Source organism: Schistocerca nitens, chromosome 4 (assembly GCF_023898315.1).
Source record: "Schistocerca nitens isolate TAMUIC-IGC-003100 chromosome 4, iqSchNite1.1, whole genome shotgun sequence".
Taxonomy (NCBI): Eukaryota; Metazoa; Arthropoda; class Insecta; order Orthoptera; family Acrididae; genus Schistocerca; species Schistocerca nitens.
This window is the reverse complement of record NC_064617.1, coordinates 695,020,140-695,036,500: the sequence shown is the minus strand read 5'-3', so window position 1 is coordinate 695,036,500 and position 16,361 is coordinate 695,020,140. Positions and strand designations below refer to the sequence as shown.

General features: G+C 41.8%; 1 protein-coding gene across 1 annotated transcript in view; it reads right to left on the bottom strand.

Annotated features, from left to right (window-relative positions):
• The window catches only part of LOC126251977 (brefeldin A-inhibited guanine nucleotide-exchange protein 1), a 261,180-nt gene that overhangs the window by 21,914 nt on the left and 222,905 nt on the right, over positions 1-16,361 (bottom strand). The window contains exons 26-29 of the mRNA XM_049952749.1: positions 9,292-9,408; positions 8,798-8,938; positions 8,499-8,676; positions 4,365-4,621 (exon numbers count right to left, since the gene is read on the bottom strand). Coding sequence (XP_049808706.1) covers positions 4,365-4,621; positions 8,499-8,676; positions 8,798-8,938; positions 9,292-9,408 — 693 coding nt within the window. The remainder of the gene's footprint in view (positions 1-4,364; positions 4,622-8,498; positions 8,677-8,797; positions 8,939-9,291; positions 9,409-16,361) is intronic.

Below are 16,361 nucleotides of genomic sequence, written 5' to 3'. Positions count from 1 at the left end.
GGTTTTTTGGCAGACTGGCGAGTGTCCGCTTTGGCACTGGGCAAAGCCTGGGAAGGGAGGGCCCCAAGGGACCCCTTCCGGGCGAGAGGAGCCGAAGAAGGCGCACGCTTCTCCGGCTGTGAAGGGGGAACAGATGTCCCCGGTGGTTGGGGTGGTGTTGCTCCTGAAGTAGATGGAGCAGGAGCAACAGGGAGTGAAGTGCCCCCCACAACCGAGGGGGCCGGTGATGGCCGACAGAGCTGAGTTCGAACTGTTGGGGACGACACTGAAGAAGTTCGAACAGGCGTTGCAGCAGCAGCATAGGTGGACGGCATGGGCACAGGATGTAGCCGTTCAAACTTCCGCCGTGCCTCGGTGTAGGTCAGGCGGTCCAGGGTCTTATATTCCATTATCTTCCTTTCCTTCTGGAAGATCCGACAGTCCGGCGAGCAGGGGGAATGGTGTTCTCCGCAGTTAACACAGATAGGAGGCGGGGCACATGGAGTATCAGGATGAGATGGGCGTCCGCAATCTCGACATGTGAGGCTGGAAGTGCAGCGGGAAGACATATGGCCGAACTTCCAGCACTTGAAGCACCGCATCGGGGGAGGGATATAGGGCTTGACGTCACATCGGTAGACCATCACCTTGACCTTTTCCGGTAACGTATCACCCTCGAAGGCCAAGATGAAGGCACCGGTAGCAACCTGATTGTCCCTCGGACCCCGATGAACGCGCCGGACGAAATGAACACCTCGTCGTTCGAGGTTGGCGCGCAGCTCGTCATCAGACTGCAAAAGGAGGTCCCTATGGAAAATAACACCCTGGACCATATTTAAACTCTTATGCGGTGTGATCGTAACAGCAACATCCCCCAACTTGTCACAAGCAAGTAACCGCCGTGACTGGGCAGAGGATGCCGTTTGTATCAGGACCGATCCAGAGCGCATTTTTGACAAACCCTCCACCTCCCCAAACTTGTCCTCTAAATGCTCGACGAAGAACTGAGGCTTTGTCGAGAGAAAAGACTCCCCATCAGCTCTCGTACAAACTAAGAATCGGGGCGAATATTTGCTACTGCCATCCTGAGATTTACGTTCCTCCCACGGCGTGGCCAGAGAGGGGAACGTTTTCGGATTGTACTTTTCAGCATTAAATTGAGCCCGAGAACGCTTAGAGACTGCTGGCGGCTGGCCGCCAGCGAGAGATGAAGTACCACGCTTCATTGCGGGTCATCCGCCCTGATGCCACCTACTCCGACCAAGGGCCCTCCCCACGGGCGCCACCCAGCCGCAGCAATAGCCACCTGGCAGGATGGCCATTGCCGGGAGTCCCGATGCCCCAGGGAGATGGGCATCTACTCCTTGGCATACGTGGGGAGTTAACGGCGCAGGCATCAGTAGAGCGATCCCTGTGTTGTCAGGGGGCTACAACCAAGAGGGTACATGGCGGCCCCACCACAACGGACTGGCTACCGTGCTGGATCTTAGGTGCAAAACGTCCAACGTCGTCGTCGCAGTTAAAAGAAACACTGCAGAGTGCAGCGTGGTAATCGCCCAAGAGATCGAAAACGAGCAGGACACCATTGCAACGACGAGAAATCCGGCTAAAGGTCTTATTGCACGACGGATACAGTGCACCATGTAAGGCGCCCTTCCCCAATTGGCTCGCTCTTCGGAATAATTTAGAAATATGGAGGTCAAACCCGAGAGGGGACCATCACATAAGGCCGAAACATGTGAGACTCCTTTTAGTCGCCTCTTACGACAGGCAGGAATACCGCGGGCCTATTCTTACCCCCGAACCCGCAGGGGGGTCCCCTTTTTGAATGTCGTGGTAAAAAGAAGAGTAGATGGCACTTTGGGCCGCAGAGTTTACCATAAGATGACACACACTGACCTACACCACCTGGCACAGAGAAATGGCATGCTCAGAACATCGGTACATAGGGGGCCCATACCCTCTGACAAGGAAAGACCCAACCTAGAACTTTAACATCTGAGTATGGTGTTCCAGAAAAACAGCTACAAAGAGTGGAAAATTTGGAGAGCTCTATGTCCCATACCACCTGTACAACCGGCGGAAACACAAGAGGAACCTCAGCGCAAGAATGTGATATTCCATTTATTCAGTTTTGTGGTGCAATATCCAGGAAGACTGAGTGAATTCTTCAGAAACACCAGGTGAAAACTTTTCTTCTGCTCACAAACACAGACACTGCTTAGTACTGTCAAGGATGACATCTGATTACAGAAATCTGGGATCTACCGGACCAGCCAATGTGGCAATGGTTACATACACTGAACCGTGTGTATTGTCGAAGATCACTGCAGCGAACACCAACAGCACACCAGACTGCAGCAATCTAACAAGTCAGCAGTTGTGGAACATTTTGTATCAGAATTACATGGAATGGATTACGACCATACTAAGGTTCGGACCCAGACGTCTAACTTCTGCAACTGTGTAACTAAGGTATCTATCAAGATTTGAGTAAGGGGGCTGCTGATAAATTGTGATGGTGACTACATCATTAGTAGGGCATGGGAACCTGCATCGAATCTCATGTAAATGAGGAAGGATATATCCAACAACGAACTGACTTCAGGGGCAGGGAGAGCGACAGCAGAGGTACCATCAGGACATGCCGCTGGGCGCGAACATCTAATGGAATGACTTGGCGGAAGGAGGAAAAGGGAGGGGGGGGGGGGGGATGGGGGGCTGGGAGGCACTCAGTTCATCAGTGTACCTGATGATGGCAACATGGTCATTTGCTGAAATATTGTGCCCGTTGGACACGGACATCCAGCTGTTCACTCATGAGCTATTTTGTCAAAAGTGTTTATGCCAATATTTATCCCCTGTAGTTGCATTGCAGCACTGACTTATACTTACAGGTTTTCTCAAAGTGGTTGCAATAGAAGCTGAGGAAACATGAGGTTGGAAAGCCTTATATTTTGAACTCTTCTTGGGGGTGGGGAAGGGGGGGGGGAGAAATTGTGTTTGTATACCTTGGCGTATAGGCATTCACGTGGCCAATACACATGATTGTTGATCTGTTCTTCAGGATTATATATCATTTCAGAAATATGTAAATTTTTGACATTTTAAAGATACAAATTAACAAGTCACACTATATGAGCACAAGATAGGAAACAAAACAAGAGATACACACTTGTGAGAGACTTACAGTTTAAGAAATATCCTTGAACTAATTCTGATAGTTGCACACTGTTTGTGGCCAGGTTGGAGTCATGATTTAAAAGTTTATTGTTAGTTAGATACAACTGGAAGTACAGGAGGTTCTGCTTGAACATCATTTTCTCACTATGTATGCACATAATGATTTCAGATTGTTGCTTGAACAGACATGTATAGAAAGAGAATGTGGTATATGGGGACAAGCAGAACAGAAAAGGAAAACAGAAACCGTCCAATAAGGTAATAAACAAAGAAATTAAGAATCAGTGAATCTTTAACATTCTTCCAGCAAAAGAAACCCTAGTGGCTACTTTCAAAAGTTTCATTATATTTAATAATTGCTTTCATTCATCATTATAATAACTGCTTTCATTCATCATTAACCACATAAACCAATATCCCTCATTTGAGGGCCAGATGTAGTCATCATTTAAACTTTTTCAGAGTCAGAGAACATAGATGACACAACTTTATTGGCTGTAAATTTTTACACTCATATAGCTCACAAGAAAACTGTAATCACATGCCAATCTCATCACAAGTCTTGTGGGGCCCTCATCAGATGCAATAAACTTAATATGTTCTTTGAGCAATGTTCTCACTCTTGTTTTCTCTGAGGCACAGCACTGTTTATTAATGTGGTAGTGAAGTGCTCATAAAGGCTGTACTGATGTGTAACAAAATGGAGCTATGATGACTATCACAGGAACCATCGAAACAATTCAGGTCAGTTTACTCAACTAATGTTGGTAGACACTACCCATCCCTACCCCTTAATACTTTCAAAAATCCCTTGTAAGAAGAAATCTAAAAGGTGTCGAGCTACAGACGAAATTTTGAGTTCACTTGAAGTGGCATTCATTGGACAGGAATTTTACAACTACATGAAGCACAAAAGAGATCTGAAAGATGTGCGACTGGGGTATTGTCGAGAACACTAGGAAAGAATACTTGAAAGCTTCCAAGAATTCCAAATAGCTGATGATTACTCAGTTCACTGCATCAAATCATGCAACACATTCTTCTAATGATATAGAGTGCTGAGTGTCATGTATAAAGTTCACTTGTGTATAATTCTGTTATTTAGCACATAATTAATACCCATTTCTACCTATGATGTGTCTGATGATGGTGATTATGATGGGAATCATACAGTCTCAGAAACAATTATATGTGATACATACCCTTTCATCAGACATCTTGAAAATCCTTGTCAGAACAAGAAGCAAAAGACATGTCCACGCATCTCGATGTGCTTCCGATTGCAAACAAAGAAAGTATTCAAATGCTTCATGACAAACAGAGATGAGACGCTGCTGAATTACGGGCCATGCCTCTTGCCGTGTCTCATCACTATACATCTTGAAAAGTATTCTCAGTACACATGCCAAACTCTGAGTTTCCTGCTTCAGCAAGTTTGGTTTAACACCACCTTTGAAACCTAAACAAAGAAAGATTAAGAAACAACATGGTCAAATAAATTTTTAAAAATTACACATGTTCAATAAATAAGGCAACACTTTGTTTCCTCAGCCAATTTTGGTTGAAAAAATGTGTGATCTTCATGGGCTTCAGCTCCTATAGTTCCATGAAGTTCTGATAGGTGGTGCCTTCAAAACGGCTTCTGTAATGGAGGTGCATTACAAGCAGAAAGCTGCCATCGAGTTTCTTTTGGCAGAAAACCAGAACATTACAGATATTTATAGGTGACTGCAGAATGTCTACAGAGATCTGACAGTGAACAAAAGAATGGCAAGTCACAGGGTGAGGTGTCCGTCATAATTGAAAAAAGATCACGCAAAACCTGTCCGATCTACTGCATTCTGGCCGGCTGCACACAGCGGTGATTCCTGCAATGTGGACACTCTCATTCAAGGTGATCGACGAATCGCAATCAAACATATCACTGCTCAACTGGACACAAGCCTGCACACCTGAGAGCAGCTCACAAAACTTCTCTAGACAATTCTTCCTCATCTACCCTACAGCCCAAATCTCGCATCTTCCAATTCCCATCCATTCAGCCCAATGAAGGATGCTCTCCATGGGAAGCAGTACGTGGATGATGGAAGGGGTTACTGATGCCGCAAGATGTTGGCTGCGACGACAACCAGGAGAGTGGCACCATGTGGGCATACAGGCCCTCCCAGCAGAGTGGCATAAGGCCGTTGCATTGAACAGAGATTATGCTGAAAAAATAGAATTTTATACCCAAAAGAACGGTGAATAATATGGTGTACTGGATTTCTGAATAAAACCAAACTGCCTTTTTTTTAAGTGTTGCATTACTTACTGAATGCACTTCATAGAAAGCAATACCAAACAATATTATTTAATCATGGTATATACGCGGACAAGGCAAAAAATTCCTGGATTTCCTGGTTAAAAATACACTTTTTCCTGAGTGAAATTTTTTTTTGTGTGTGTTTTACATGACAACATACTTTCCCTCAATACCATTTCTTTGAATAGTTAAGGTTTTATTCACCGGAATAGAAGTCCCCGACACTCTGAAATGAATCCCACTCAAAAAACAACATGTTTTGTAAAGATCTGTGATGCATGTTTTTATATTACGAAAGTGTAAACGCTAATTCTACCAAATACAGCATGGCAGCTTCTGAAGCACTTTAACTGAGATTGTGACATGCTTTTGTCAGCCAATTACAGCTGATGCCATGTATTCTTGCCAGCCACTGACAACAGATATTCAGAGCACAAGTCATGTGATGTAGTTAGGCAACAGCAGCATTACTGTTAAATAACGTGGACACACAAATAAGAAAAGTTGATGGTTTAAATTAATATACCTACTATATAGCTGCAACAAAAGCTAAGTTTTCACATATAATATTAGTAATCAAAAAGTTTTTGAACACTGTTAACAATTAAGAACTGAACATTTTCTGTATTGCCCATAATAGTGCTACTGTCTGAAACGCAAGACTCACAGCACAGTTTGAAGACCATCAAGGAGTTTTCTGGACTAGCATGCTCGGAGTACCAGCATGAATCCTATTAAAAATCTTTGAATGGAACCAAATTCTGCTTTAAGGGTATCAGAACACAGCACAAAACCACCATAAGAGAAGCAAAAGCATGCCCCACACACCCACCAACTACCACTTCCATCGGGGTGAGCACTGGTAAGTCTTGCACCATAAAAGACAGAAACATGTAAACTAAGCATATTGTTTACTAACTAACATATTCTGAATGGTTATTTTTATAGAGGAATAACCACACCACTAAACTGGCTAAGCACATGAGTGGACACAGAACTATCTGTTTTGGGGACACACAATACTCAGCTATTGAGCAAGCTCTATTGCACGATTGACAACACTCGAATGCCTGCTACATGCACAAGATATTTGGTTCTACTCATTCAGTGTTACTTTCCTTGAGCTCTTGAGACGAGACCCTGCCCTCCAACATACCCTTCCATGCTGTCATTTTAATAGATTTACCTCCATTAATAATTTCGTGTCTTGATGGTAAGTATTGATTAATCATTACTGTAAATTTTTGCAGTTCTCCAATTTGAATATTTCTTTTAATACAAAACAATTAACATACGAATTACAGCCAGAGACGAAAGCACAACCAAACTCATGGTAGAAATGCACTTCAATATGTAATATTCCACTATATACTAAACTTTAACCAATAGAACATTTGTATTGCACCTGCTTGCAGTTCGTGGTCAATGTAATACTATGAGTGAAATAAATACTACATTTTTCCTCTACTGTTAGTTTAACTCCAGTGTCAAGATAGTTATCGACAGTTCAAGAATCTGGATATTCTAGTAACTATTTTGAGACAATGACTTACTGGGTTGACTGAAACTTCCTTCACTCAGTTGGAATAAACCACGAGAAAGAGTTGTATATGAGGTACTGGACAGGCGTGGCCTTTGAAAAACTAGCAAATATTGGCCAATCTGCAGTGCTGACAGGAAATGCTATCCTGAATGTATTGCTGACTGTGGGACACCTAACAGAGCCTCTCTACCAACCAATAGGAAAGCTGGAAATCATCATCTGGGGGACACAGAGCAGACCAGCAAAGAGCGTTCCAAAGACAGCGGATGCTCTTTTTGCTACCAGCTCTCCGACTAGCTAGCTGCGTTTCCTAGCTCCTCTCTTAGAGTACCATGCACTCAGTCTGGCTGTGGCAGCCTCCTGATGATGTAACACACATCACCTGTATCCCTTAACATTAGGGCTTGGAAACAGGCTCTAGACATGACAGTTAATTTTCTTGTTTTGATTTTCATCTCAGAAAATCTCTCAACACATCCAGGTGCCCACATCCTGTCTCCATCCTAACTCCACAGCCACAGCACACAATCATGTTTTAGTATAATACAAGCCTTTTCCACACAATTTCTTCCACATATGCATTCAACACATATATATTTAATGCCCCTCCTCCTCCCCCTCTCCGTATCCACCTCTTCCTCCCTCTGCCTGCCCATCTCATCCTCACACCGCTTTCTCCTCCTCCCCACTCTCTTTGTTCATTTCCTCCTCCCCCTTGCTCCATCCTTCCCAACACCCCCTTGTCCACCCGATCTGTCCCCAGCCGTGAACATCAGTACATGTAGCCCCTGCAAACAAAATTCAATAAAGCAGACTTATACTACTCGAATGAAACATGCCTGTCATACAGGGCAGCCTGCAAATTGGACCCTGGAAAACCATTTCTTGCCCCTGACATATAGGCTGCTCTGCAAAGCAGGTTGATTTGGCAGGCCAATACTGTTCCTACACAACATGCTTGTTGTGCAGGGCAGCCTGTATGCCAGAAATTTGAAAATTATGTTTCTGCTCTCTTATCTCCACTCCTACTGGAGCTAGGAGGTTAAAAGCCCCACAGTGCTGATGCTCATGAGGCCTCCTTTTTCTGTGCCACATTTGGTTGAAATTTATCCAAGAGTTTTGGAGGAGATCCCAGATATACACACACAGACTGTTTTATATACAGATAACAGATTTAGTCAGCTAGGATGATCAACAAGGGTTAAAATAGCTGCTATCACAAAATTTAGATCTACACAATAGCTACTATTCCAATTGAGGGATTTCTTGTCATATTTATACAGCTTTTATCTTTGAAACTGCAGCTCTGGATTTCTGTTTTCAATAATTCGTACATGACGTCTTACTATTATCACTTGTCAGACCAAATGGGGATACATGGCCAACTTCATGGGATTAAGCCACCAACAATGTGTATTCAATAACATATTATACAAATATACATATCCATGTGATAAATACTAAATTGGATGTTAGGAGATTAGAACAAACCAGCTTTCCAGAGCAAATTGCGCTGTTCATGATTGGAGTTGAAAGCTTTTGCAAATCTATGAGACTGAAGTAAACAATCAGTAAGAAGCAGAAGATGTCTTGAACTCAGGTTGCGATACATCCCCTGTTCTTCACGCTGTTGTTCTGAAAGCCCAGCTTCTACATGGAGCATATCTGCCTGGAATATGATTCATCATTTCATTATTCTACATACCTCATAAAGTATTGTTATGAGCATTCTAATTTAGCATAATTGTAACACAATTATGTAACAAAATACTGAAGTTCTTACTACTTACCTGTGCTAGTGCCAAGTTTTCTTGGTCCTCCTTTCTTGATGTAGCAGGGAAAAATACAATATTATCGATTGTTTGAATCAATTCCAACTGTACAACACATTTAATCATTAGACTTTGGAACAGCCTCTGGTCTGAATTTGCCTATAAAAAAGAAAAGAAGAATGAGATAGCAACAATTATACAACTGTGCACCATAATACAACCTGAATTTTTACACAGACATACTACTTTAATTATAGCTACCTCAAGCATGATAAATGACAGGTGTGGGAGGAGTAGTAGTAGTTCCATTAGGAAGGAATGGGAACAGGTTATCAGCTGTGGTTTTATAGACAGAATCATATAAGGTTTTGGCTGCACTAATTTAGGGAAAGAATGGGGAACATAACCAAAGGTGACACAATATGGATTTGAAAATGTCATTCTTCCAAATTGTGCACCCAATGTCATACTACCCAGCCATTTCACTTCCTCATAATAAATCAGTTACTTACCTTTGAACGCAACAATGTAATTTCTTCTGCTGGGACACTACTGGAACTTTGTGAGCTCTGCACACTATACGAGCTGTTGGAACGTTGTAAGATGTGATTAGTATCATCAGTATTCCCCTAAAACACAAAAGCATTTTATCATAGTGAAATAAAAATCATGGTGTTTTGTGGCATCATAAAACATTACTTTATATTACTTTACTTTATATTACTTTATATTATTTCAAAATCAAAAGGTAGTTATATTATTATAAAAACATAAGTGAAAGAACATAAAAAATGTAACTGCATAGCAGCTTTATTATTATATAATTATATATTGTACATTAATGGAAATACCTTGATGGGAACAACAAACAAAATGAGAAAAGGCAACCACTCACTTGTAGCTGATTGATGTCTGGTGCAAAGACATTACCAACCTTTGCACTATCTCTGTTTTTCTAGTTTAAGTAATGTACCCATGGCCACATCAACACTGACTACCAGCTGAGTGGAAGCTCAGGCTGTCAACTGCAGGTTGGAAGGGAAAGACTTATGTAAACTGGGAAGAGTATGACTAGGAGTGATGGAGGAAATTATGAGAGGTGTGACATAGGCAAATGGAGTGTCACTTTTTCATTTCTCTTAAGACTGCTGCTGAGAGCCACTAGTCTAGCTCTGTGCCATGTTCCTATTGCCTCCAAACCCATTCCTTGTTTTGTACCTCTTGACCCCCTCCTAGATTACACACGTCTCCCCCCCCCCCCCCCCCCGCCCCCTCCCCCGCGCGCACACTAACACACTAAATGCGAAAGAAATTGGCACCTCCAGATCCACTGCTAGTAAGGTGTCTTTGATGTTTCATGTATGACCACATTTCAATCAGCTACAAATGAGTGAACGCTTTTTCTCAATTTTGTTTATTATTTATGCACAGAGTCTCCATGTCCAAAGCTGAGGATATTTTCGAGCGAGTGGCTTGGTTAGGAGTTGAACCATAAACAAGAAACGTTAAAATTACCAGAGATATGAATACACAAATGAAAGGAAATACAATTGTCTTGGGTGTCACAACACTAGGCATACTGATTATAAATAAGAAAGTGTCTTTTTTGGAGGTGGGGGGGGTGGGGGTGGGGGGGGGGGAGGTCACAAAGCAGCAACATTAATATAAAAAATGTGTCTCATCTGCACTGTAAAAAAACCTTGAAGACCTCCAACTCAATAAAGATATTGATGATTTCTGCTAAAAACCATTCACTTTTATAGGGTAATGTGATATAGTTGTTAATGAGGGCATCAGATAAAATTAGTACTACAGTGCCCTTCAAGTACACAGTGCTGAATCACGAGTTTGAGTATTAAAGACCATCACACCATTATGTCATAAACCACTAGGGTTTCAAATACTGGTTTTAATGAATTTTATTGATGATTCAACAGTGGACTACACAATGTGTGCTGTAAGTTCTGGAAAGGATGAGTATTAAGATCTCATGTAGTGTAACAATTAATTTTTTGTTTCAGGAAGCAAGTGTTTAGTTTTTTGTACACATCTGCATCAGAAAATGTGAAAAAACATCCAGAATCTTGTGTCACTGTCATTAGTATGGCTCCAGAGTCTGAACCCATTTGATTTAAACTGTGAAGCACATCCAATAACTTTGAAGGTATATAGAATACTGAGCCCAGACTGGAAGAATAAATCAGATCGCCCCATCATTTCTGTACAAGTAAATGAAAAACAAGTGAAATGTGTGTTTGGATTTCTCAGACAATTCTGGCTCAGGCCATTTTTCATTAAAGGTTCCCTGACTATCTCAGGACATTCCAGGGAAAAAGATCCTCAGCCACTTTGAAAATCATTCCACAATGGACAATGCTTAAATCTGATTCAGTTAGTACAGAATTATACTCCCCCCCCCCCCCCCCCCCCCATCAAACTCGTGCTACTACCCTCTTGCTAGAGTCACTGTGGAGCAGTTTTTGTGTTTGCAGCAAGAGATTTTCTTTATCTGTTGTGGACAGTTACCTGACAGTAACCTGCACTATCACATGCTTGCAGGCTGTATGTACTGAGCACATAAAAAGTTAAAAACAGTGTAGCTGATGACACAATATAATTTATAGGCACAGAGGCCCCACAGACAATAGCAGAAGAGATCAACAGAAACCAAGGAGGTTATGAAGCCTAAAGCTAGCCAACAAATGTACTAAAATTCCTACTTACTATGACCATCAAATGTTAATACCTCACCCGAGGTGGAACAGAGAGAGCCACAGTGTGACACAACTATTGCACTGGGACAAACTCTCAATAAGACCAACATATATGAGCTCAACTTTGATTGTGAAATGATAACTGTAAACTGAATGCAAGAGAGAGGATAGATATACACTGAGGCGACAGAAGTCATGGGATAGCAATATGGACATATACAAATGGTGGTAGTATCGCATACAGTAGGTATAAAAGGGCAGCGCATTGGTGGAACTGTCATTTGTACTCAGGTAGTTCATGTGAAAAGGTTTCTGATGTGATTATGACCGCACAAAGGAAATTAACACAAGATGAACACAGAATAGTAGTTGGAGCTAGAAGCATGGCACATTCCATTTTGAAAATTGAGATCCACAGTGTCACGACAGTGCCAATAACAAATTTCAGGCATTTCAGGCACTACCTCTCACCACGAACAACACAGTGGCTGATAGCGTTCACTTAATGACCCAATATAGCGGCGTTTGCATAGAGTTGTGTGTGGGACATATGACGAACATATCTGTTAGGACAGTGTGTCAAAATTTGGCATTAATGGGCTACGGCAGCAGATGACCGACACAGGTGCCTTTGCTAACAGAATGAAAGTTCCTGCAGCACCTGTGGCTTGGTCAGATGAGTCCCAATTTCAGTTGGTAAGAGCTGATGGCAGTGTCTGAGTGTGCCACAGATCCCCATGAAGGCATGGACTCAAGTTATCAACAAGGCACTGTGAAAGCTGGTGGTGGCTCCATAATGGTGTGGGCTGTTTTTACACATCTGTACACATCTGGTCCATCTGTACCAACCATTGACTGGAAATGGCTGCTTGGAGACCATTTACAGCCATTCATGGACTTCTTGTTCCCAAACAATGGAATTTTTGTAGCTGTCAATTGCCATATCACCATGCCACAACTGTGTGATTGGTTTGAAGAATATTTTTGACAGTTTGAGCAAATGATTTGGTCACCTAAATCACCAGACATGAATCATATCAGACATTTATGGGACATAATTGAGAGGTCAGTTCATGAAGAAAATACTGCAAGGCACAATTTCGCAATTATGGACGGCTACAGAGGCAGCATGGCTTATTATTTCTGTAGGGAATTTCTGACGACTTATCGAGCCCATGCCACATCGTGTTTCTGCACTATGCCAGGCAAAAGGAAGTCTGACAATATTAGAAGGTATCCCATGACTTTTGTCTAATCAGTGTATCTGGAACAGTATCAAGAGATTGAATGTCGATGTAAGATGACCTGTCTATTGAAATCCCTGATCAGATCGTAATTATCTTTTGATGAAACACTACAGTTCAAAGAGTCACACAATGACAGAGAAAACCAATTAATCTGGATGCCAAACATGTGGAAAAAAATAACATTAGTGCATGAAGAAATGATGCTTCAATTAGGAATGTTTTCCAGTCATGTCTTAAAAATTCCACACAGTACAAATAAAACTTTACATGGTGGGAAGCACAGCAAAGACAAAGTTAGCTAGTTACACAAATACTGATAGGACAAGGAATCTGGAGCTTCTAATCATACACAAAGCAACAATTTCTTGTTTCTTCAAAAGCTTGAATGAACAGCCATGCAAGCAAATGAATCAACAAGCTGAGATGACAGGAGTTCAGTCATGTGACAATGTATTTCATCATACGGGGAGTAGTCAAAGTAAAAAGTAAAAATTTGTTTGCGGGTATACGTCTGCAGTCCTGGTGCACTTTGAAATCCCTGCACTACAGTTCCACAGCATGTCATTGGAGGTGCCACAGCAAAATGGTGTACCTCACTGAGAAAGTGCAGTATCACACATTAATTCATTTTCTTATCTGAGGAGGAACAATACTACAATTACTGCCGATTTCGTGGAAATGTATGGGAAAGACGCATAATCATGTGACACAGTGGCTAGGTCACAGTGATGCTTCCATTACACTAAACAAGTCTAAACAACAAAGAATGAAGTTGCAGACCATATCTCAATGTTGGCTATGTTCTGCAACTGCTCACACCCATTTAGAAAGCCCACTGAACATGGGCAGCTGCTGAAATGTTGGCATGTATCACACCAACACAGATGACTTTGTTAGCCTCATAATCACCGTGGATAAGTGCTCAGTGCAGTGTATGGCTGTGGTACCCTAGACACAGGCACAAAGCAAACTGTAGAAACAAATGGATTGAACACCAACAAAACAGGTGAAGCTCCAACCATAACTGAACAAGCAAAGTTTTTTTTTTTTTTTGGGGGGGGGGGGGGAGCAGGGGGGCTGTTATGGTACAATTATATTATGCTTGTAAGAAGCAACCATCCACAAGCGTACTGCCGAAACATTCTGACATGGTTACAGGGTGCAGTCAAGATAAAGCATTGTGGGAATCTGACAAAGCGGGGGTATTTGCTGCACGATATGGTCCCCAGCTCAATCTGCAGCGAACCGAGTGACACTTGATGCTTTTGGGCATATTAAATTTAACCTCCCCTACCCAATGTGTGTTGGGCATTTCCATCATGATGACAAGTTCATTTTTGAGGTAGAACATTTCCTGAACAGCCAAGATACAGACTTCCCTGCCCAATAACTAGTCATTAGGAAAAATTTGTTGCAGTGTAATGTGAATCTGTAGAGGAGGACTAACCCATCACAAAGTTTCATGGTTGCAGTTTTATTTTTTTGAGGTGATAATTAGAAGTTCATAATTACTCTTTGTAAATAATCAAAGAAAATCATGACATTGTTTCTTGTAGACAAATGTGCTGGCCACCTAAAAGATGTTATACTACAAAACAATGTACTTGCTTTCCTTCCTCCAAATATGTACATGAACATATTGTGCAAGGATCCAGAAATCTTAAAAGTGACAAAACAGTTTTATTGAAAGTATCTTCCATAATATGTTGATGTGTCAGTGTCAGTGAGCCTTCTAAATCTACTGAATATAATGAGTTTTATTTTAGCTGAATCGTGTGCACTAGTACCTCAAGTAGTCTAAACCTGTTTCTGAAAGATTTTTAAATGAGTGTGTGTATCATTTGGAATTTTTATGTGAATTCTGGCAGGCAGTCTGTGAAAAACTAGATGATGTTCACCTTCATAATTATATTCCAATTGAAGATAATAATACGAAGAAAAAAAATTACAATCTAATGTCCTGGCAACAACAATGTCATTAGAGATGGAGCAAAAATTCATACGGAAGAAGGATAAAAAATGAAAATGATCATTACCTTTCAAAGGGACTATCCCTGCATTTGCCTTAAACAGTTTAGAGAAACCACAGAAAACCTAAGACTGGACGTTGAAATGGGGATTTGAACATCAGTCGCCCTCAATACAAGTCCTGCTTTTCTAGTACATTTATTCAAACTGATGCTAAACAAATTTTTGTCTACTGCATTTACTTTCCTTTGTTTTGAACATTAAGCTGGTCAGAAATTTACAAATTTAAACAACGCAACATATTATTCCATAATTTTCACATTTATCCATTTGTGCCTTGACTGATAATGTAGTGATGATATTATCCCAGAAATCAGATGAGTCTTCTTCTGCCAAAAATTTGTTACACCTCATCACAAACAACCTCTTATTTTTGCAAAAAACGCACACTCAGAGTGCAACTAAAATGGGTGTTCATTAACTTGGTGACCGGTTTTGGAATAAGACCATTCTCAAACCAATCAATGTTTGCCAAGTAAATTGTCTGTCAAAATAGCAGTAAATGAAGTGTGTACATACACTATGTGATCAAAAGTATCCAGATACATGGTTGAAAATGACTTACATGTTCGTGGCACCCTCCATCGGTAATGCTGGAATTCAATATGGTATTGGCTCACCCTTAGCCCTGATAACAGCTTCCACTCTCGCAGGCATACATTCAGTCAGATGTTGGAAGTTTTATTGGGGAATGGTACCCCATTCTTCATGGAGTGCTGCACTAAGGAGAGGTACTGATGTCAGTTGGTGAGGCTTGGCACGAATTGGCATTCCAAAACATCCCAAAGGTGTTCTATAGAATTCCGGTCAGGACTCTGTGCAGGCCAGTCCATTATAGGGATGTTATTGTGGTGTAACCACGCCACCACAGGCCGTGTATTATGAACAGGTGCTTGATCATGTTGAAAGATGCCATTGCCATCCCCAAATTGCTCTTCAACAGTGGGAAGCAAGAAGGTGCTTAAAACATCAATGTAGGCCTGTGTTGTGACGGTGTCACAGAAATCAACAGGGGGTGTAGGCCCCCCTCCATGAAAAACATGACCAAACCATAACACCATAGCCTCAGAATTTTACTGTTGGCACTACACACGCTGACAGATGACATTCACTGGGCATTCGCCATACCCACACCCTGTCATCGGATCGCTACACTTTGTACCATGATTCGTCACTCCACACAACATTTTTCCACTGTTCAATCATCCAATGTTTATGCTCCTTACACCAAGTGAGGCAATGTTTGGCATTTACCAGTGTGATGTGTGACTTATGGGCAGCTGCTCAACCATGAAATCCGAGTTTTCTTACCTCCCACCTCATTGTCTTAGCACTTGCAATGGATTCTGATGCAGTTTGGATTCCTGTCTGATGGTCTGGATAGAAGTCTGCCAATTACATGTTACGAGCCTCTTCAACTGTTGGCGGTCTCTGTCAGTCAACAGACGAAGTCGGCCTGTAAACTTTTGTGCTGTACATGTCCCTTCATGTTTCCACTTCACTATCATATCAGGAACAGTGGACCTATGGATGTTTAGGAGTGTGGAGATCTCGCGTACCGGCATATGAGACAAGTGACACCCAACCACCTGA